The 23,466-nt window shown below is 36.2% G+C and overlaps 1 protein-coding gene across 5 annotated transcripts in view; it reads left to right on the forward strand.

The window, feature by feature from the left end:
* Positions 1-23,466, forward strand: part of LOC121418266 (prospero homeobox protein 1-like) — a 62,323-nt gene that overhangs the window by 27,014 nt on the left and 11,843 nt on the right. For 4 of the 5 annotated variants that reach the window (XM_041612040.1, XM_041612042.1, XM_041612039.1 and 1 more), the window contains 3 exons: positions 3,657-5,259; positions 11,101-11,314; positions 17,303-17,608. In XM_041612040.1, the coding sequence (XP_041467974.1) occupies positions 3,803-5,259; positions 11,101-11,314; positions 17,303-17,608 (1,977 nt within the window). In that variant the 5' untranslated portion in view covers positions 3,657-3,802. The remainder of the gene's footprint in view (positions 1-3,656; positions 5,260-11,100; positions 11,315-17,302; positions 17,609-23,466) is intronic. The other variant, XM_041612043.1, reaches the window with a different exon arrangement.

Below are 23,466 nucleotides of genomic sequence, written 5' to 3' on the forward strand. Positions count from 1 at the left end.
TCTGTCTAAAGACAAATCCAGTCAAGGTCTGGTGTGGCATATGAAACAATGTCCAGTTAACTAACCACTTGACAACTCTTAAGATGTTTAAGCTTGCCCCCTTCAAGACCCTCCCAGTAGCTGGAAGGATCTGATCTATATTAGGAATGAAGACGCTCAGTTGACATCAATGTGTGTCCCTCTTTCTCTTCCTTGCCATATCTTTCTAATACCATTCCACAGCATATCATTGGAAAAGATACAGTTCTTAAAGTTAACTATGATGACATGCATTAACGTTTTGAAATTAGAATGTGATTTGTAGGATTTTTTTTCATTCGTTTATTTCACTTTTTACTTACATGCACTGAAGACATGCTAGTATAGTAAAGTTCCCAATGAAAATTGACCCAGGATATTAATTTGGTGCCTTAATACTTTCCAAAGTGAAATCACAATTGATTTAACATAGCATTATCTAAGATAGTGCATTAAATAGTGCATTAAAATTATGTTATCTGACAATACTTGCTGTGTGGTAAAGAAATAGAAGAATATTTAACAATCTTTATTTAAAAAGAAAATGACAAATCACCTCTAAGTAAAAAGTTTAAACTTCTGTTGAAACAAAAACATGAGATGCTTCAGTTCTGTTTTTGCATGTCTTGCAAATATGAAAATTGGAAGAATTGAGGAGATTTAAGTTATTAAGGACTTCAATTTTAACTCCTAGCCCAGATTGAATATTCAATTATAACCGATATATTCTTATCATTAAGTACTTGCATCTTATTTTGTAACTTTATAATTGAATTTGATATAGCAGAGATTTAATTGTTCATGAAAATAATTCTTGGAAAAATTATGCTGTTTGTAACAGGGTTTATTTTGTATTAAACATGTTGATTACTTACAAAAAAACTTACAATGTACATTATCTTGAAAAGTTTTGACTACTTGGATTGAGGCATCAATCTCTTGCGTTCACAAAATCCCTTTCACTTTCAGCTTTTAACTCTCAATACCTTGTAATACTGTCAGTGTTACACAAAAGTTTTTTTCTAACACACTTCATAAACCCTAGAATAACTTCACTGCCATTCTAAACATTCTATTTTCATAGCATGAGTATAGGTCATATCTATGTCAAATTCCATTTTTGGCACACTATGTCCAAATGATATTTCAAGGTAAGGCTTTCTGTAACTGAAAAAAAAAATGATTGTATTCATTCATAATTTTGGCAAAGGCAATGGATGTTTATGATTATCAATTTTGTCAACTAGTTTTGGGAAACAAATATTTAGGTGGAAATAAAGAGAACCCTTCAGAAAGTCTGTTTACTTATTGTTATTTGTTTATTTTAATTCATTTTTTGTGAAAAAAGGTTACTAATCCACATTAACACACAAAGTAAAACTAGGAGCACAAATCAAATAAACAAATTAGTTTTGTCACATTTTAAACAAAAATTAGCCTTTTTTAATTAGAGCTGTATCAAACATTTAAACAGTATCAATTTTTAAGTGAAATCATAAGGGTGTTGACAATAGAGAATTAAGCTTCTTTTTTTTCATTCGCATTTGAATTATATATTTAGATTAAGTAGCTATAGGCTTTACACTTGTATGGTATTCCATATTTACCTTTTGATTATCGTTGATGATTTGACATGAATGTGAAATGAAAACACATTGAAAGTATGAACAAATAATGTAATACAGAAAGGCACAACCATTAAGGATGGTTGTAGTATATATCACTTTGTAAGATCTGAGTACCATTCTTGTAATGTTGTTTTTGCCCCAAAGCAGACCTACCAATTTTTTTATTTTCAATGTAGATTTTTTTACAGTGATTTCATAAAATAAATTCATTGTAAAGAATATTTTTTTTAAAGAAGAATTAAGGAGAAATGCGTTGTTGAAAAATTGTTTTGAATGAAGAAGCTGGAAAAAGTGAATATTAATTTGGTAGAAATTGCTCGTCACATTAGGGTGTTTTATATTGTAAGGGTTTAATCACCCTGCAGTCTTTTGGTCATCTCCGGCCAGGGCTACTGGTCAATGGTCAAGCTTTGATATCATCGGTCTTGGTCTATTGTTTGACGAGGACATAAGAATTAGAGAGCAAAGAAGTAACCCCTACTTCTAGACATACTGTATATAGCATTATTATATTTGGCCTCTACCTTTATCTATGCCCTTGAATAACAATTTTCTTAAAGAATAGTTAATTGTTGATAAATCTCTCCTTCTTCTGGCAAATATTGTTAGGCGCAGTGTACATGTCTGTATAAGGTAACTATGAATAGTGTATTGTAGGAAATAGTTTTTATATCATCCACTCTTTGAGAAGTTGATTTTTCTTCCTAGAGGTAGTTTAGGAAGCCTTCTGATAACTTTTCAAAAAAAAAGATACAAATGTTTTTTTTTATAGTTTGTATATACATTGGAGCTGAGCAGCTAAATTAAGTGTTTTGAAATTAACATGATATTTTAACATGATATTTTCAGAAGAAGATAATATTTAAAAAAACAAATAGAGCAAAAAACATTAGCATGCGAAACAAGTGGTTCTAGATATATATTTTGAGAGTCTAGATTATTTCTTGCACTGATAAAACTGTAGTCAGGTTCATTTATCCACACCTTTATTTCTTTGAAATTGCTGATGTTCCTTATTCTGATTTACTTATTAATTTACCCATTTAAGTGTACAGTCTATACTATGCACTTCAGACATTCTGAATTACAGGATTATTTTGAATGAAATGCATTTTGTGTTTTTAAACCTATCAACAGTATGAGAGAAAGAAAGAAGAAAAGACAGAAATTATATGCAGAAACGTAACTCGTGATCCTTTGCCAGCGTGATAAACAATTGAGATAAGGATGCAGCCCTTTTCCTTCACTTGTACTTTTACTCTATCTACAAACAGCAATAGGTTGTTTTTGAGAAAAAAAAAACCCAGACACAAAGGCGTCTATCTAAACCATCTTTGTTTCTCTAGCAAAGAAGTGATCCCGTGAAAAGAATAAGAATGAAATAATATAAGGTAGAATATCAACTAGTGACATCATGCCAAAGAGGAAATGTAATCTGCAATTGTATTTAGGAAGTAGCAACTCTGTAGCAAAATTTGTACTTAGCATGATCTTAGTGCGTCCTTGCTGCATTGATAGAAAGTACTTTAACCCCCAATGAGTTATGCAGAGAAAATCTGAAATAGTTCATTTAGGAGGGTTAAATGAGTATTATGCTAGATATCTTTTTTGGTTTTGGTTGCCAGTAGTGGATGGTTAGCGAAGTCGGATATAGTAAAGTAGGCGTTATCTTGGTCTTCAGCAGCTCATTTCCCACAAACCAATCTTCTTGGTTGTGTACGGGATACCAGGGAAAGAGGAAGTTAAGTATCAGGGTTATGTTGAAAACAATTGGCTGAAGAGCCAACAATCTTTCTGCGAGACTCGCTGGTGACAAGCAGAAAGAAGTAAGAAGCCATCTGGGTAAGACGTGTGTTACAGGGCTCTCGCTTCCTCCGTGCCCCTGAAAAAAAGTGCATCTGGTACTTAAATTTGCTCGTTGATTATGAATGCGTACTTGCCCATCAGGTAGAATGTGGTATTGTTAGCCTATTTATAACTGGTGTTTTCTCTCTCTCTCTCCTCACACAGTGAGTGATTTGCGGCCGAGTGAAGTACTAGCTGTCAGCTGACGGAATTTACTCACACCTCTCGTTCCAACTGTAGAGACATTGGACCGTTGAAGTGCTTCGGTGTAGAGGACAGTCAAGGAGACATCGTCGTTGTTTGGCAAGCCAATGTATAAGGTCGAGGATGCATCCAGTCGCCAAGTAAAGCGACACAGAGCTGATCACGGTCTACCTACAGGCAGTCTTCATACAAAAGTCAACGGTTTTGCCAGCATCAACGGTGTGTTCCAGGAAAATGTCGAACACAACTCTGAAGTTTTGAGGAACTTGCTAAATTTGAATCGTGGCAGTCCTGCCAAGTCCTTCAGTTTGTGCAGTGATACGGAATCACAAGATTCTCTGACGCAGGACAGATTGACTGAGAACCGTCGCGGATTACTTGATTTAGAAGAGCAAATTGCGAAGAGCGCAGATACTGAACTTGGTGGGAATTGGCAAGCTAGAAAGTTGGAGTGCGCGAAGGTACCCAGTGAGAGTGGAGATTCCACAGCCATGCCCACTGCAGAAACCGCAATGTGGGAAGAGTGTAACGGATCAACTAGTCCAATGCAAGAAACAGATAGTCTCAAAGCCAAACGCGCCCGAGTCGAAAACATTATCACAAGTATGAGGCATTCACCACCAGCAGTAGGGGGCCAAGAGCCTTTGGGTTTGGAGGACAGTCTTCGCAAGCCAAAGCGAAAGCAATACCAACCACAACCCCAGCGATGGGACTCTGAAGACGAAGACTCTCCAGGAAAACCATCCCGCAAACAAGAGAAAACTAAGCTCAAAGGGATCCTATCCCACCTTCAAACGCAGCTTGATACACTTCAGGAGAAATACCTCAACATGTTTGACACAGAAGATGATGGTAATCTATCAGACAACTCTGACGACATGGACGATTTAAATGAACCAGTCGACACAGGTAGTAGTGCAATCCCCAAATACGAGGTCAATGGTGTCAGTGGAAACAGCTCACCTGTTCGTCATGGAAACGATAGAAAACGAAGAGCGGATGGAAGTTGTGTTCTTGACCGCACGACAAGTTATATCGTAAGACAAACATTGAAGGAAGAGTTGCCCCCTCTCCTCCTCAATGCTGTAGACTCTGTTATGAATAAACTCACGAAAAGCACCAGCAGCAAAAACACCAGCAACAACAACTCGACCCACACTAAGACTGAAATCAGTAGTAACCAGGGCAGAAATCCAGTACTAGCCCGGAATGCTGCTAGCCCCCCTGCCCCAGCCCAGGAGCGCAAGCCGACACCTCCCCCGCCAACCCTTCTTCACCCAAGCTTCTTTATGAGGCCATTCCCTACGCCATTGGAGCAGACAGAGGCCATGTCATTGGTGGTACCAAGTCGGAAGAGGGTGAGGAGCAATGACCGACCCCTTCACGCCAGCAGTGGGTTCCATCCTGGAGATCTACCAATGAAACCTGAGCCTCTCCTACCGGTCAGCTTACCCACCTCCGTAGCCATACCCAACCCCAGCCTTCACCCTACCCTTGCTGCTAGCTTCATGGCACCCACCATGGCGACGGATCCAAGGGAGCACTTTGAGAGCCTCAGGTACATGTAAGAATTTTCTTCTTTCTATCATCCAGTTCTCATTTATTATCTAAACATGTATTGCATGATTACTATGTGAAAGAGGCCAAAAATTGATAAGCAGGGGAAGATCTAGACTGAACATTAAAATGGGGAAAGGAAGGGAAATTAAATGCAAAAATGTTACATGCTTGTACCACAGATGTTATAATATGATTTTAACGTTAGAAACTCAAGCTGCAAGGATTTCCAAAATTGAACATACAAATTTTCATGTGACTGAATTTCCAGACGCATGCCTACATGATACTTTTCTTAGTTTTCTATGTATTACGAAAAGAAATTTAACAAGGAAAAAAATGCTTCGTATTATATGTGAGTACTAAACAAATGTGTGAGTGTAAAAAAATTAATGATTGTGTATTCTCTTATCTGTTATTCAAAACCCCAGTATTACATCATCTCATAGTGCACATACTTTCTTACATGAAGGGTTTCTTTAATGTTAAATCATAGTTAATCCATACTAGTCTGTAATGTGCGTATTGTCTTTTTTTCTCATTTTACTTTCAACTCATTAATTACTAATTTTGTTAATTCTCATAAGGTTTATACAGGGACCACATATACCAGTAGTCAGTAGATTAAATGCTTAAGAAATTATAATTAATTCTAAATGAAGTATTAAGTTCTGCTATTTTTTTTGTAAGTATGATGAATATCATTTTTCTTTTCCATCTGTTCAATTGCAATGGTTTCAAATGAAATAAAGCAATCCGACCGATCGGAGAAAGAGAACTCTTTTATTCTACTCTCTTACATCACGCCTTATATTCATACTTAATACAATGATGATTTATGTGCCTGTCCCCTCCATATGTTATACTAATTAATCAAAAATTGCTGAAAAGGTCATGTTAACTTTAAGAATTTTAAGACAATGTGTTTCTAAAGTATTACTTTCCTTCAAAAGCAATTTTAATGCAATAGTTTTAGCTGGTTGAACACCCTAGATTAGGATTTTTCTGCATGTGCTGGGTATAAAGTGTAACCAAACCTGTTGTGTTTTTAGTAATGTTCTTTGATGATTAATTAACATGCACCTAGAACATTTACAGTACTTTCAACAGAAGATTAAATTATCTGGGAAGGGGGGGGTGAAGAATTTCTTTTTGTGGTGAAAAGTCTGTATGTATGTATATCCATCATTGTATCCTAATTTTGTAACATCTATGTTTCGAAAGCAATTTCACATAAAATCCTTATCAAATTTTTAAGAGCCATATTCAAGAAAAATATCCGGTATGGTCACATTTCCCTTTTAAACTTTAATACTTTCCTATTACTTATTTTCAAGAGTGTGAAAAGGCATTTAAAAAGGGGGATTCAAGCTCAAAATGTTGGGGGGTTTTTGTCAGAAAATACATTGCTGTGCCTGTAGGTGCAAAATGGTAACTTAAAATTTATCAGTTATAAAAAAAGTGCACTATTCCTTTAATCCACAATGCTGCCAGCTGTTAACCACAAAAAATGAAAATAAAGAAGAATTAAATATTACTTTCTGGTTCAATTGAAATTGGATATCACTTCTAATTACAATCCCTCTTATAAGTCTTTTTCTCCTCATCAACCAGCATATTAAATGAGGCATCCTAGTTCATATTAATCCCTTTTTTTGTTGCTCTTATGGGGTTAATTGTATGTGTATGCTTGAGGCCCTTTTCCAGCATATTCCAAGGCCTCAGTCCTAAAGTGAGTGAATTTTTTTAAAATAAATTATTCTCAAATGAACAATTAAATAGGAATCAGTACTTTACAGCTTAGCAATTATTCAGGTAGTTAGCAGTAAAACCATCATTCTATAAATATTATGTTAATTTAGTCCAATGGTCTGACTTCATGTATTCAAGTCAAATCACCACATGAAAAGGCAGTCTGCACCAGCCTTAATTAGCTTAGCGCGTTATTTCTGATCCGGCAAATTATCCCGATCTGATCAATCTCGAGATTATTTGTAATGTAGATGCAAATATCGTTTTAGTTCGCAGGATTAATCTCAAGATTGCAATCCCAAGTCAACTTGGGATTATTTTGAAAATAGCGCGCTATTTTACGAAGTATCCCGCTAATTTTGCAGGTGCATACGCACTCTGGATTATTTATTCATGGCGTCAGACCATAATGCATCGATGCCTTGCTCGAGCAGGAATCACTCTTCCTGCAATGGTGGAGATGGGTTTCTTGAATCTCGAAGAGGGCCGAACGGGTTAAAATCTCGAAATTGAGCAAACCCGGGCTGGTGCAGCTCCACCTTAAGTGCGATCTATAATTAATTATTTAGTCACGCAGAATACATGCCAATAACTCTTTAAAAAAAAATCATAAGCCAGATGCTTGAAGTTGATTGGATATATGATGATTCATTGATTTACATTCTTGCGATTCTGTTTATTTGGATGTGCAATATCTGTGACCTATCTCCTATTTGGACAAGAATTCGAAACCATCAAAATATGTGGTGAGAGCTCTTTTTGCCTTTTCATTTGCCTTAATGTTCCAGTAGATTTATCATTGTGGAACAAATAAAAAGAGATATTTGGCAAATTCTTCTCCTTTATTGACTGAAATGGACAAATATTTATTATCCCCATTAGAAGGAAACTAGAATCAATCATTCATGCATTCAATTTGCAGAAGATAATTTTAATAATTTCCTTATAGTGCTGGTAGCCAACAATTCCACATAGATCGTTCCAATTTGAGGTTAATTTGTGTTATGTCATTAACAGGCCTTAGAAAAAAAACAGATTTTGGTGTTGAAACATCAAAATAAGAAAAATGGATAAATTGTATACCTCAGTTGAAGTACTATTAATCTTATTTCACCGACAGTAATCCTTTAATAGACCATTTCCACTTCTTTTTGTCAAATCCATTTTTTTTTTCAATTGAAATTTTAGTCTGCATTGGCTCCTAGAAATGATCAGAAAAGAAATTTATCAAAAAATCACCACATCCTGTGTATAGAAGGCCAACATAAAAAGTGAAAAGAACATATTTTGAGGTTTTACAAGACGCATTCATTTCTTAATTGTCACGATGCCTCCTAATCCGAGAATCTTGCCAAGACTTTTCCGCGGATCAGCCAATCTTAGTTCAGACAGCTCAACTTTCATCAGAGCTCCACTTTTTTCAAACAACTCTATTTTCAGCTTGCCTCGCAAGCAGCGTCAATCAATGTACAGTTGAATCACCGACTTACGATGGATTTGTCTCCGTCTCTCGATACACAAAAGGAATTCCCATTGCAGTATATCATTAGTATAGGAAGTACTTCATTGTATTTGTCAGTGAAGTTGACTTGTTGAGCTACTTGCCCCTTCAAAAAAAATAAAGAAAAAAGATCAAATGTTGGCGAGGAGAGTGACATAAATTATTCCTATCCTCCAAAACACAAACTCTACACGTGGCTGTGACCCTAAAAAGTGCATTCTTGTAAATCAATCCCAAAGCTTTTTATTTTCATTTTTAGTGTGTGTGACTTGCCTGAAAATGAGTGAGCAATTAAGTCATCAGAAACTCAGGAGTACCCCCATCAGGCTCTGGTTTAGTCATGATTGCTTGCATTATCAAGTAAGCATGCACATGCGATCTTCTAGGATAAAACAATACTTAGAGTCTCTCCATAAACAATCTCCATAATGTCTCAAATTATCCATATTACTGTGCATGGTAAGATCTTGAAACGCCTAACCCTGCCTAACTCCAGATCGTGTAGAAATCTTAGTAATTCCAATGAAGATGACAGAGAATTAATTATTGCATCTCTAATCCCAAGTATTGGCTGTAATCACTGCCTGCCAATCTCCAGTATTAATTCTGATATCATTAAGGTTGTAGGATATCCCCAAGCCAACCAATGGAAAAATAAAAAAGGAATTTGCCGTGACTTGGCCACTCTTGAACATGATTAAAAGAAAGTGACTCCTAAAACATAAAATTTCATCATGGGTATTAGGAGAGAAAGATTAGGATAATGTATTACAATCTTTGCTAGACTCGGCTGTGAGCGTGTATACCGGTGTTTCATATTATCTCATGTTCCCACGCACTTTAAGATTACTTCGGATTAGGTCGAAATCTTACTGCTTAGATCTGTACTTCATACCCTGTCGTATCTTGTGTTGTATCTTTCATCCGAATGCTTACCTAGATAGGAGATATAAACTTGTATTGATTCATAGTTTTAACTTGGTGATTCATATGTCATATTAATACAGGTTTTGACATATTGCTTTGCTAATACACTGCTGGATGAGGGAATAGATACATTTGCTGTAATGAAGTAAAAGGACCTTTTAGCTACTGGTATTAATTGTCATTGTTTAAAAATATGCATGAATTTATTGACATAAGTTCAATGATTTCTTGTTGTCGCCTCCGGGATTCAACCCTACGCTTTTGATACAGATATAACGTTTGTCTATTAGGGAATAGAAAGTTCAAAGAATCACACAATATGAATAGAAATAGGATGGAATGAATGGCTTTCAAAACAAGGTTCATTAAAACGTCTCAATGAATAGCATTATCACACCCGTCTTTCTCCGAACGCTCTTTCTCTCCCCTCTTTCGCATTTCAACTCCTGCCCCATTTCTCGCTGTGTACAAGTGTGTAGGCTGCATCCTTCCTGGTTGTTATAGATGATTAAGACATGATATCCCCTTGTCATACTCTTTCACCTGGTCTGCTAGCAAACCAAACCTATCTCCGAGGATTCTCATACAGGATATAACAAGTTGGCGTGCAAAGAGCAGGCCGTCGGGGCTTTTCGCTCTCACGTTGCAAAAACATCTTCGCAGGAAATCTGTACAGGGTCTGCTTTTTCTTTCACTTTCCTTTCTTCCGTTTAGAGTTCTTTTTGATGGATTTGATGTGTTAGAAAGAGAAGGGATGTATCATTGTTGTGTACGATGATCCCATCTGCAGCCGACATTGTTTGAAAGATCATTCATCGGCTGTTACTCTCTTTTATGCTGTGACATGTTTATAACCCATCTTCAGGAATATGGCTCACCTGGGCGAGTAGTTTATGAGTGATGTTCCTTACTTCCTCTAGAGTTTTTATCTGCAAGTATATGGTTAAATGAATATTTCATATCGTCCATCGGTAATATCATTTCATGAGATTAAAGACAAACACTTGGCAGCAGTATTTATCTTTTCCTTTCATCCTGCAATAAATCATAGACAAACTGAAGTCAAGTACCATGTGATATAGTTCAAGGTGATGCAAGTATCTCCATTTCAACAAAGTCCTTTTTGAGGCGACACTTTATAGCATTATTATTGATCATCATTTCCTTCTTCTTTTGAATGGAGAATAGTCTCTGGGTTTCCCCTCTGTTTTTGTTATCCTTTTCCAAGACTTAAGACAGGTCATAATCATAATGATGTACTTTCTTGATATCATATTATATATAAGTTAAAATAAGTATATATAGTTTCATTTCTACATCCAGCATTTCCTTTCTCTTGTGTTTCTTCCCTCTATCCTCTTGTTGTCATTGTATATTTGAAGTATTCAAATTTTCTACATTGTGTTTAACATTTTTGCAATGTCTTGCCTCCCCCCTCTTTTTCTCCATCTATCTATCTATCTATCTAGCTATCTATCTATCTATCTATCTATTGATCTATCTATCTTCTGTTGTCTATTTTGAAAATCTATTATCTCTTCATTGATATTGAGTTACTCATCTCTCTTTCTTTCTTTTTCTCTCTCTCATGCTATCATTCAACTTGTAGATTTCCAAATGCATTGATCATAACCATCATTTCATTTATTTTTTCCCTCTTGACTCCAGGTACGCGGGAAGTCCTCTGATCCCCAACTCTCATCTATCCCCCCTCAACTACCTGAGTGACCACCGGTCATCTCCCGGTGACCTCTCCCATCTTTCTGGGGAGAGTCCGGCCTACCCGATGATTAAGCCAGAGGGGCGGGATACGTCACCTCTTCACATGCACGACAGGCCCAGCTCAGCTGATCTCTCAGACTACTCACCAGTCAATGGAACAATATCCTTTCTCATATTTCTTTTAACAAATTATAAAATTAAGAAGTGGATGAGGGAGGGGGTGAAATAACAACTGCTGAAATAATCATTGGTATTATATGCATAATATAAAAGAGCAACCCACAGCACTTACTTCCAAAAAGAGTAGTAGAAAATATTTTTTGGTATATTTCATATGAAAGTGTTGTACATAAACAAAAAAAATTGCTTTAGCGTCTTCTTTGTTAAATAATGAAAGTAAAGCAAAACATATAACGCTTCAATTTGATATATCATTAAAATCACTATTACCCTAAGAGGAACTTCATATGCATGTTGTATGTATTCAAGCTATTAGAATTTGCATCTTTTTAACATTTTCATTCATTGATAATTGATGAGTATGGGGGAATTATAATTTACTACCAGGTAAGCAGTGATTTATTAGTTATTTTGACAAATGGACCATTAATGACATAATTCCAAAAAATCTTTTTTTCTGTTACGTTTTATACATTTCTTGGATTGTGACGAGGATCCTGTCATTGTAAGGATCCTCTCAGCAGCCAACATGTGACACATTTTATCTCGAAAATGAAAAGAAAGTCCATATCAGCCGTAAATCCCATTCCTATTCTATTAGAAGATGACAATCACCTGACGGTAATTATTTCCCAAATGATTACAAGCTGCCATGCTGAGGCTTAATATCAACAGTTTCCAAAAGAAATAAACATAATGGGATTGGATATGTCCCATCTGGAAGTCATACTTGTTACTTTCTCTATCATTTTCCCTATTTTTTCTTCCCTATTGATTAAAATTTTTAATGTATGCGGTCATTTTCTTATTGTGATTGCTCCTCCTTCCTTTCCCACGACTTGCGGGCCGAACGTAACCACCAAAAATAGAGATTCGAGACAAGATTCTTGACGGTCAGCCGTGCAAAGGAAGTGAGCTGAGATCAATGTTTTGGATCTGGTATCTGGTAATGCTATCATTCAGGAAATTGCGTGCCAAGCAAACCAGTTAGAGTTACTCTCAAGACTCCTTTCAAGTAAGCACTCGGAAACCCAACCAACAATATCATGTGATCGATCTTGGCCACATTGTTTCACTTGGAAAAAGAAAGCTGGTATAATTGTATCGCTTCTCAGTCTTGACTCGACTTGACTGTTTTGGCATTGTAAACCCATGTCAAGATGGCCTTTAAGACAAAAGAGATCAGACAATGCACTCTGTCTTCACGTTTATTTTCACTTCATTCATACACTTCCAAGAATAAAAATAAAATTCTCAAGGCTTATATCTTTGGAAAGGTTCCTAGTTTGATGCTAGAAGTGATGAATGGAGAAATTGGAAATCACATGTAACACACTTTCGCATGGAAAAATAAATTGCCTGTATTTCTTCCATAGAAAGAATATTTAAATTGTATTCCATATCTTTTAAATATCACAAAACAACATATAAAAAATAACAGTTATATACAAGACTATAATAACCACAATAATACATGTTTTACAAAATATGCCCCCAAAACAAAGAAAAAAAACAAAGAGAACACTACAAAGTAAAGGCAATAAACTGCTGTGAGGCGGGTTGATACACAACTAGCAAATGATGAACAAAAATTCCCTACAATATCTTCTTTCTACCCAAGGTTTTTTCATGAGTGTAAATGGGAGCCCAACAACAATCTAATCATTCTCAATGGTGTTTGAGATGTATGAATTCAAATTCTTTTTCCTTTTTTAATTTTTGTTTTAATGGGGGGGGCTCAAAGTTGATAAATCATAGGGGAGCTTGCCATCCTGATTTTACTGTATCTGGTTAAAATTTTAACTTGAACCATATATACTTATATTATTATCTTCTGGCTTATTATTGATATTTCTTAAGGTGTGTTTGCTCCTGAACTCAGACTGATTACTCCATATCTTTATTTCTCCTGATATTCTCCTCCCCCCCTATTCATATCTCTTCAATCCTATCTCTGTTCTCTCTCTCCATCTCTCCATATCTTTATTTCTCCTGATATTCTCCTCCCCCCCTGTTCATATCTCTTCAATCCTATCTCTGTTCTCTCTCTCCATCTCTCCATATCTTTATTTCTCCTGATATTCTCCTCCCCCCTGTTCATATCTCTTCAATCCTATCTCTGTTCTCTCTCTCCATCTCTCCATATCTTTATTTCTCCTGATATTCTCCTCCCCCTGTTCATATCTCTTCAATCCTATCTCTGTTCTCTCTCTCCCCCTCTCTTTCCCTTTCTCTCCTTTCATTCTGTCTCTTTCTCCATCTGTTTATATACTCTCCTTACCTATCTATCCATCTTTCCCTTACTAGCTACCTGTCTCTCTCTCTCTCTTTCTCCCTTATCTCTCTGTCTGACTTTCATTTCCCCATGTCATTTCATTCCAGACAGGTTGATTTTCATTCTCCCATGCTCTCTTTAGTGTATGTGTTGCTTATTGGTCTCACCGCAGTCTCACTATACTCAGCTGAAATTGACGAAATAAAGTTTGAATTGATTCATAAATCTTGGCTGATATGATGATCACAGTCAGAGGGCAATGTACTTTCTCGTCGGCATTGCTTCGTATTCTTTCCCTTCAAATGCCAGTCTTTGAATCGCTGAACTTGTCGCCATACCTCAAAAAAAAATTATGAGGAGCCCTTTCTTATCTGGCCGCTGAGGGGTTTTAGGTCTTTTGTCTGATTTGGGGCCAAAGTATTTCTCAATTATTGTTCATATGCCCATCAAAGATTGAAAAGGCATTTTGTCCGTTGATTTCCTTAAGGATTCTTCTTGTTTTATGAAGCATGAAGGGTAATGTAGAGACATCACTATGCCTGATCAGGTGCTTACGCTTTAAGACTGCCCCAAGAAATGGAGGATAAAGTAGACGGAATGCCTTATTTGTCGCTCCTTTCACGGTGCTTCCAATTTCCATTTCCTTTCTATTTTCTTTTGCTGTGCAATCAATTGAAATTAATTCTCTTTCATTCTATCATGATGTCAATGATTTTTTACATTTCTTGGTTGGAAACAAAATATCATACAGTTCTGTAATGAAAATATGAAGAAGAAAAAATCATCGTCTTTGAGTTGAGGGTCAGGGTTTTTGTGAATGCATGTATGGAATTATTAGGAAGCTGGGAAATGTGGGGGAAAGTAGATGGTTCAATGAAACAAATTCATGGGTGTTTTCTTGTTTCTCACCAGTAGGGCCGATGGTTCCATTATACAGTGATTATTTCTTTTAAGAATTGTGGTAATTTTAAAGGATTTCCTGAGTCTATGCATCATAATTCTTTCTATTTGACCAAAATCTTACTTGATTTCCATCAACTTTGGTACTTCTTCTGACCACAACATCCTTCTCTCTCTCTCTCTCTCTTTAATTGTCACTCTGCTCATTGATATCTTGCCCCAAATGAAGATTGATTTTTATTGATGTTGCAAGAATACCATCAATCATAGCTTTCTTTGGATAACTGGATATTAATCTTACTTAGCCTTGGCTAAAGATGGTTTGATTGTGCCTATTCATAGAGGCAATGATTTTCCATAGAGAACAGAAACAGTAACCAAGTTACTTATTAACCCTGTGGAGAAAGGAGAGAATAAGTTAACCTCACTATCATGAGCAATTATAAGTAAATAATTCTTTCTTCTCAGTCAAAGAAGAGAGGAAGTAGTGGTTTTCTGTTGATATCTCAAAAGACAAGGCATCTATCTCTTCAATATAGTGAAATGTTATTCTCCGTCTCATCTTTTGTGATGCTCGGAAAGACCCACATAAACGACTCCCGGTTTTGTCCTATTCTCTTTCATTGGTTACAAAAATTGATTTGTTTTGTGGTAACAAGGCCATAGTTTTTTTTTCCCAAGCTATTATGCCACTTTTCCTCCATTTTGCTTTAGTGTCTTTCTCATAGAATAGAATTGTTCCTTTAGATGCTGGTTTTGACTTCCCACTGAGAGCCTTTGTTAAGGTGGATCTCCATCATAACTCCAGATCGATGGAAGTATATATATATATCTATATCTCATCGCCCTATTTTGTTTCTTCCATAGAACGATTAATCTTTATGATGAATGAACCCTGTGTGGTCATTCTCATTCAGACGTAGCCAAGCTTTGGGGGTAAACAGCCCTCTCTCTCTCCCACTACGTCCTTCTTCCACTTCAGTGCCGACGCCCATTCAAGATCAAACCCTCTGCCTTCATTTAGCTTATCTCATCCCAGGTTCTTGCACTTTTGCTGGGAGTCCCTTTCAAGAAGCCGCTTCATCCGTAACAGACTCAAACCCTTATTGTTGCCCGTACCTTGAAGCCGAAGCACAGCTTGAGGATCAGAGTGGGACTTTATGCGACATGTTATTCTAGATGAGACGTTGACATTGGCCGGTTCTACATGGCTAACCAGGCATCGGTCCCCCCCATTCAAACCCTCCGCCACTTGCCTCTTCCTCCACCATGATACCCCCAGAAAAAGAAAAACGAAATTGTCAGGTTTCCATTTTAAATATCCAATCATCTTTTCATTGTTTGCTTGTAGATTAGAAATCCCCAAGACTATGACGGAGAACAACTGACAGGAAGATTTTCCCTTGTTTGGTGTGATGGGGGTCCCCCGAGCTCTCCTCTAAATGTTTCATTTCTGAACTTCACCAAATTGATGCCGGGGAGTACATGCTCTTTTTCTTCATTAAATGATCAAAAATGAAGGATATGCGAGAGGCCATGCATGACCCCTGTGATTAGACTAATTGATAGCAAGCGTCGAAAAGTAACGACAAGTCTGTTCTGCCAGTGTGCCGCAAATCACCTCTCTTCTCCCATCATATTTCCGCTAAATTTCCATCATTATCATTACACTCTGATTAATTTCCTCTCATTCTCTTCCCCCCCCTCTCTCTCTTTTATTTCTAGCCATCTTCTCTCTATATGTATTAAGCACAAAGAACGTCATGTACAAAAGATTACGTTGTTTGCTGTGTAATCTTGTACTTGCCGTGAGAGTGTATCTCTTCGTTTTGTTCTTTTATCTTCCTTTCATCTCCATGACTCTGTAAATCTCACAGACCAAGTCAATACGAGGCTTAACTTGTTTTGTAGTTCCTTCCCCAAGTCTGTCTAAGTCCCTTATCATATTTTTTTTGAAGAAACTCGGAGTGAATAGAAACGCATCCAAATGCAGAGTAAACCGGGCATTCTTCCATACAAAGAAAATCATAAAGCAAACACAAGAATCTTATTCATTGGCTTTGAGTTGGCATGCAGCGTGAGATATTCTCTTTTTGCCCGAAGGCTGCTCAGCAGTGCAAGAAAAGGTGTAAACACGTAATGTGTAGAGGAGACCAAGGATGAAAATGGCCTTGGATTTCTTGCCACCAAAACTGGTACGAATAGAAAAGCCTTCTTTTCATACTGGTCCACCATGTCTTTTTTGTAAGAAAATAGTTTCTGCTTGGTCATGTTTTATTACATCTGCTACCATCTTTTATCAGTCCACCATTATTGGTGTTGTTTCTGTTTTTCTTATTTCTTCCTATCTGTTGTCAGATTTACAAAATATTTGTCTGTCCCGGGATAGTTTTTTTTTAGTAATTCCTTGAAATATGGAATATTTGCCTTTTTTGTTTGGATTCATTTGCTTGATTCATTTAGAGGCCCTGTAAAGGAACAAGATAAATTGCATGACTGCAAATGTGAAAAGATCACCGAGTGAACTCCAGACAATGCATTAAAACTTCTTGTTTGATTTTAGTGCATTTATATACTTTCTTGATGACCCAAAATATAGGAATCTCATATATTCCATCAAAATGATGCAACTCTTGCAAATAATTTCAAACAGAAAATAAAATTGTCATTGACTCTTTCATACTTCCCTCCCAAAGTGGTAGTATTTTCATGAATGTATCAGCATGATTAACATTTTTACACATATATGGATATGAAATGCAATGCAATATATTTACCTTAACTGACCAACACTCGATAACTTGTACCCTGACACCGACCCACCTGCGGAAGGCCAAGCTCATGTTCTTCTTCGTCCGCTACCCGAGCTCTGCCCTTCTGCGTCAACATTTCCCAGACGTCAAGTTCAACCGCCACAACACCTCTCAGATCATCAAGTGGTTCAGTAACTTCAGAGAATTCTATTACATCCAGATGGAGAAGTTTGCCCGTCAGGCCGTCAGTGATAGTGTAGAGAGTGCTGAAGATCTTAAGGTGACCCGGGATTCAGAGCTTTACCGGGCCCTCAATCTCCACTACAACAAGAGCAATGAATTTACAGTAAGTCCATTTCCAATGTTCTCTCTCATTAAAGAAAACAAATCTATCCACATTTGAAACCAACAGACTGTTTATTCATAGATTAACTTTTTTTTATTTTATAGCTACCCTTGAGCATCTATGAAATCTTGGGAATTTAAACATCTTTGAGAAAATGAAGGAAATAAATATTTATTACATTTTTCGCCTAATATTCTTGCAATCAAAAGCTTCTTTATGAGTAAATGGCAATTTGTCATATTTATGATAGACTTATTGACAAAATTTTTTTTATTTCTCTGCTTATTTGTTTGTTGTTCTGCTATATTGACTTGAAAGACGAGTGTGGGTGTTTGTGGAATTTATTTCACAAAACAACCCCCGGCACATCTATTTTCAGGATTTTGATTTATCTATTATTCACAAGTGTGAAGAAAACAGACAAAGTGGTGTTTCTGTTATGTATGCAGGTCATTTGCTATGAAAACAAAAATCAATCTATTCTTCCCTTGATTAATGTTTTTCATTATTTGACATTGATTTGTCTTTGAACAAATTGGTCAAATTTTCCAACAAATATAAAATTCTATATGCAAGTATGTCAACAATTAATAAGGAAGGGGTGGTTTTTAGAAGGAAAAGAGATTATTAAGTTCCCACTGTCCCTTTTAGATTGAAAATTCTGTGATAATTTCTCAAATTGTTCGTCACTAATCAATGATGGAAGAAATGATATACCCTGTCCTCGTAATATTTGAACGGATCTGTTTACGGAAGGACATTCCTTAACCAGCAGTAAGGAAAATAGGTTTTAATCAATAAAAAATGAGAATCAATAATCCATGACCATTGTCAGCCACTGAAACTTAATTTGAAAGGACTTGAATATTTACTTTAACTTGTTGACGTGACTAGTCAGCCGAACAAGGCTAAGATGAGATAGATGCTTCCGTAAATGATATTCTTAAGCTGTCTCTTGTTTTTGTGTAAATTTTGGGTTTATTCATCGATTGTTTGGCTGTTTTTGGCTGATATGGTTATTTCTGTTAATGATGACTAAGTGTATCTTCTCTAATTGAAAACCCAGATCTTTAAACCACATTGGTAGGTTGCATTGTCCATCACATCAATGTTTAATGTTTAATGATTGCTGCTTGTTTGAATGAATGAGGTTGTCATCTTTGTTTTAGCACTACATACATGTACAATGACGTTACACATCTGTGTGCGTGTGAAAATGAGAGTGACTCTATGCATGTCTCAATTTTCATGATTTGATATTAAAACATACTTGATAAATCAACGTACTTATTATATATTTGATAAATAAACATAGGCCTACTTGATAAATCATACCGGTACTTAATTATTTGATTTATAAACATATTTATATCGCGTCATGTTCTGTAACATCTAATATTGGATACTCTTCTGAGAAAGGGTGCAGATTTCCTTATTAATATTCCAATTTTTAAAAATAGTTTTTACATCCTAAGTGTCCTGAAATCTAACTACTTTGCACCATACAAAAGTTGGCCTATTGCTTTGTTGATAGAAAAGAGGCTGTTGCCAAAAAGTTCATGGTTGACAGCATGCCCCAGTTATCTTACAACTGCTGAGCACAGATATTGTGTTTGTTTGTTTATTTGTTTGTTTATTCAAGTTGCTCTCATATAGCCTTTATAACCTTAACTTTGACACTATGAATAACTTTTTAATGAACATGGAAGTGACCATGAATTCTTGAATAATGAAACAGTGAGATTTATAGCATTCATTGTGCAATTATCCTGGAATTATCCCAAATAGAAAAAAATGGTAATATCTTGGAAATAAGTACTGAAGGTTTTCCTGTGATTAACAATACTTTACTTTATCCCTTTCCTGTCATTTGGAATATTGTTTTAATATAATCAAGCCATCATACTGTCCTTTCTTGTCGAATAGTAATGGTTTATGAATAAAGAAATTTATTAACCTGCACCTAAATCATAATCTCAACGCTCAACCCTCTTTTCAAAGGAGACGTGTTTTAAAAGGAAACAATTGCAAAATACTGTCGATCTAAGGTTTAAAGTGCTTCACAAAATAACAGGCTGTAATCTGAATAAGGGTAACGTTGATAATCAATCAATCGATGTGAAAAATAATTGACGAATCCATGAATACATGCTAATATCTCCTGGGAGTTAAGATACGATTCATTCCTACCATTATTACAAAGATAATCAATATTCTCCATTTCAGTGCTTGTTATCTGAGAAGCGATTAGAATCTTAGCTGTGTTAAGTCATCCATATATCTTTCATAGATATGAAACTTTGAAGTATACATAATTAGATTACATCTCAGCAAGTTCTCTTGAGAACTGGATCCAAAACGGGTTCTTGACGTTTTCTTTGGAACGAACATGTCTGCTGCCCTCTTTTTCCTTTGTGTAACGGCTTGTAAATCCTGAATTAGTAAAGGAAGGAAGGTATCTCAGTGAGCATTTCCCACTTAGGTTAGATGGGCAATAATAGTGCATTGCACTGTGGTCAGCTGATCAATTGCTAGGTGAATATCAATGGACAAAAATATACACAAATCATGCTTCTTTGCGTCTGGGTGGGTTGGTGAAGATTTAAATTCCAGAAATTGTATGTTTGGTCCGTCATTTTGATCATTCTACAACTGATCAATCAATGTATTCATATTTAACAATATCTTTGTTAATTTCCTTGCACTACATTGGTTCATCTCCATTGTAGTAAATATGTGTCCCGTTGTATTTGTATCTCCTTTCATTTTCATATACTGTCTGATATACATGCCAGTCCTGATATAATTTCAGTATTTTATACCTTTATACTCCCCTCTAGCCCCCCCCCCCCCTTGCTGTTTCTCTCTCCATCTATTTTCCTTAATTCATCTTGTTATTTCACTATTTTAGCTCTCAAATTGTATATGTTTCTCATTATCTGTTTTTCTTTTCTTCAAATTTCCCTCTAATCCCAATCCATCCTTATGGTCATCGGCCTTGTTTAAAGAATAGATGCACTTCATGACATGTTTTTATTATTATTATTACTATTTATGTTTTTACCAATTCAATCTTCGATAATACTTTCTCAGTACTTTGTCATTCACGTAATCTGGGACACCAACTCCAAAGTCATGAATGAATAAAAAATTCCTCGGTCCGATGTTAATGTCCTCATTTTTACATGCTTCCCAAATTGATGCCGCGGAAACGAGAAAAAGGAGAGGGGGGAAAAAACACAAAAAAAGTTGGTTATCTTGAATTCCTTCCGAAAAAAAAGTACAATGACATTTCATTCCAATGGATGTTATGATCAAGACAATTACCCACCCCATTACTTTATTCTACTTGTTCAACCAATGAGCAGCTCACTCATTTTCTGTCATTTTCTTGACGGAGAGGGTCCATAAAGCAGGAATTTTTCTTAATCATTAGCTCCTAGTCTTTGTGAAAATCATATATAGGTTGATTACACTATTGCTGGGCGTTCAGGTAGCCCTAGCTGCCGATAAGAAGAAAAAAAATCTCATTTTCTTCCCAAATTGCGTGTCATCGGCAAGGACATTGCCTTCTGTACTATTCAGAAGCCAAAGAAAAGGAAACAAAAATAGCATTTACTTGCTCCCTGTATATCTACCTGGCCTTTTCATCAGTGGAAGTGCGTGTTTTGTGTCAAGAAAAAGAAACAGAAATAACTAATAGGATACATGTCAGTTAGAGGAAGATACCTATTTGGAATATATCTTTTTCACTTTACTCCATCATTAAAACAAAGTTTCCTGAATCAATAATACACTGACCTTGCCTGCGTATTATCCTTTCCGAAAAGAAATTAGAAGACCCTAGTTTTTCACTCTTGCTAGAGCTGTACTCAAAATAAACAATTGGTAACAAATCATTGTCCGCAAAGGAAGCTGTAATGATGAATTTTAAGTGGCTTGCCATTTCTATTAGCAGCAGGCATCATATTTTCATTTTTTTAACTTTTTTTTCAAAAAGCAATAAGAATTTTCAAACCAGTTCCTTTTTCAAACTATTTGATTAAGATTTTGGTTTCTTGACTTTGACTTGACTAAAATTTTGGTTTAAAGTAACGACAGTGATAATGATTATATTTGTATTTGTATGTAAGGTAAAAAGCAGGGCTGATAAAGTCTATTATCCAATAGCTTTTATATTAATTCCATCATAATTGTCAATGATTTGATGAGATGATTGGGAAAAAATTACCATCCTGATTTTAAAAGTTGATAACCGGATGTTGTTGAGAAAGAAAATCTGTTTAAAAATCTGTTTCTTGATTCTACTTGCTGGGTTTAAACTGGCATTACATCATGCTCTATAAATGATTGTGTGTTTCGAGATTATGCAAGATTTTCTGTGTACCATAGGACTTGTGCATTTAACTATTGAATATTCTGGGTTAAGAAGGCACCACTTAACTTTATTTAGTACTCTTTCAGGCTGATTTGAACTTTTTTTAAATCAATCTTTAAGTTTGCCATTGCCACTCTTTCTCTACCTCTTTTTTGGACATTAGAAGAAGAGGGAGTCTGTTGCTTGTCTAAGAATCCCGAAGGTTTCTTGATGTATCCTTGACAAGTGGACAGTTCACATCAGAGTAAGATAGGTCCAATTAATAATGATAGTTGACTCATAATTTCCATGGTCAGTCGGATGCTTTGAAGAAAGTACAAAGAAAGGTGTCTTCACAGATTAAAAGAGGAAGTGACACTGATCTTGCTGAGAAAGAAAAGAATATGTGTTTTATGTTTCCTTCTTATCCTCATTCTTATGTCACAACTTCCTTGTCCATGGAAGTAAAAGCAAGATACAATTTAATGGTTAATACATTTCCTGATCAGTGTATCCACTTGGATTTGCTTGGTCATGATGATTAGAAGAATGTAAATTGAGGAAAATACGACTGGCAGACGTACAATTATTGCTTGGCATAGATATCTGTTTTTGCGAGAGAAAAAAAATGGATTAGCAAAAAAAAATGTCTTGTTTCTTGCGGGATTTGAAGATAATCTGTAACAGATAGGATTTCTTCTCAGGAAGGATGTTGAGTTGATTGAATGAGTTCTGTGTATCAGTTTTAAAGAGGAGAACATCAGACCTGTCAAGTATTATTTTCTAAGCTGAAATGACATTTTTTTGTTCTCTTAAAACAAGCGACGTTACTGTTTGAAAGGAAATCAAAGAAAGTAAATAGATAGATAAGATATAAAAAGAGGTTTCATCCGGAGTCTTTTATTCCTAGCAATGTCAAGAGAGATGATGGTAAAAAGAGATTGAGAGTAATTAATCATTCTAATTGGTGTCCTTGATGATACCGTATACTTGCATCACCTTCATCCATCCTTGTCCACTCCCACAGTCGGGCTTCCTCTAGACCCTAACTGCCCATGCTCAGAGCATCTCGCAGAAAGCATACTCACTGCTCTCCATCCACCCCACCCTACCCCATAGCATCACCAATCAACATTGTCCCAGGTAATTGGAGGTGGCACAAACTTGCCACAAGGTTGATTGGTAAAGACTTGGCCGGCCCCCAGACCCAGTTAAGGTGTTAGTGGCATTGTGTGTCTCATGGTGATCTTGATTCAATTTCTGAAGTGTGGTGAACCAGCTGCTATTGTCACACCTCCCTCATCAGATCATATTGGCCCGGACCCTCTGCCGTTTTTTCCGTCTCGTCCCCTGTCCTCATGATATTTTCTAGGGTTGGCCATGTCAGACCTCCCCCATCACTCACCGATTCTTACACCTCCAAGAGGCTGGTTCACCGGTACTTTCCTTATGAGAAAACCATCCCCGGGTTAACATGGGTGACGGGTATTCATACCGACCA

Source organism: Lytechinus variegatus, chromosome 7 (assembly GCF_018143015.1).
Source record: "Lytechinus variegatus isolate NC3 chromosome 7, Lvar_3.0, whole genome shotgun sequence".
NCBI lineage: Eukaryota > Metazoa > Echinodermata > Echinoidea > Temnopleuroida > Toxopneustidae > Lytechinus > Lytechinus variegatus.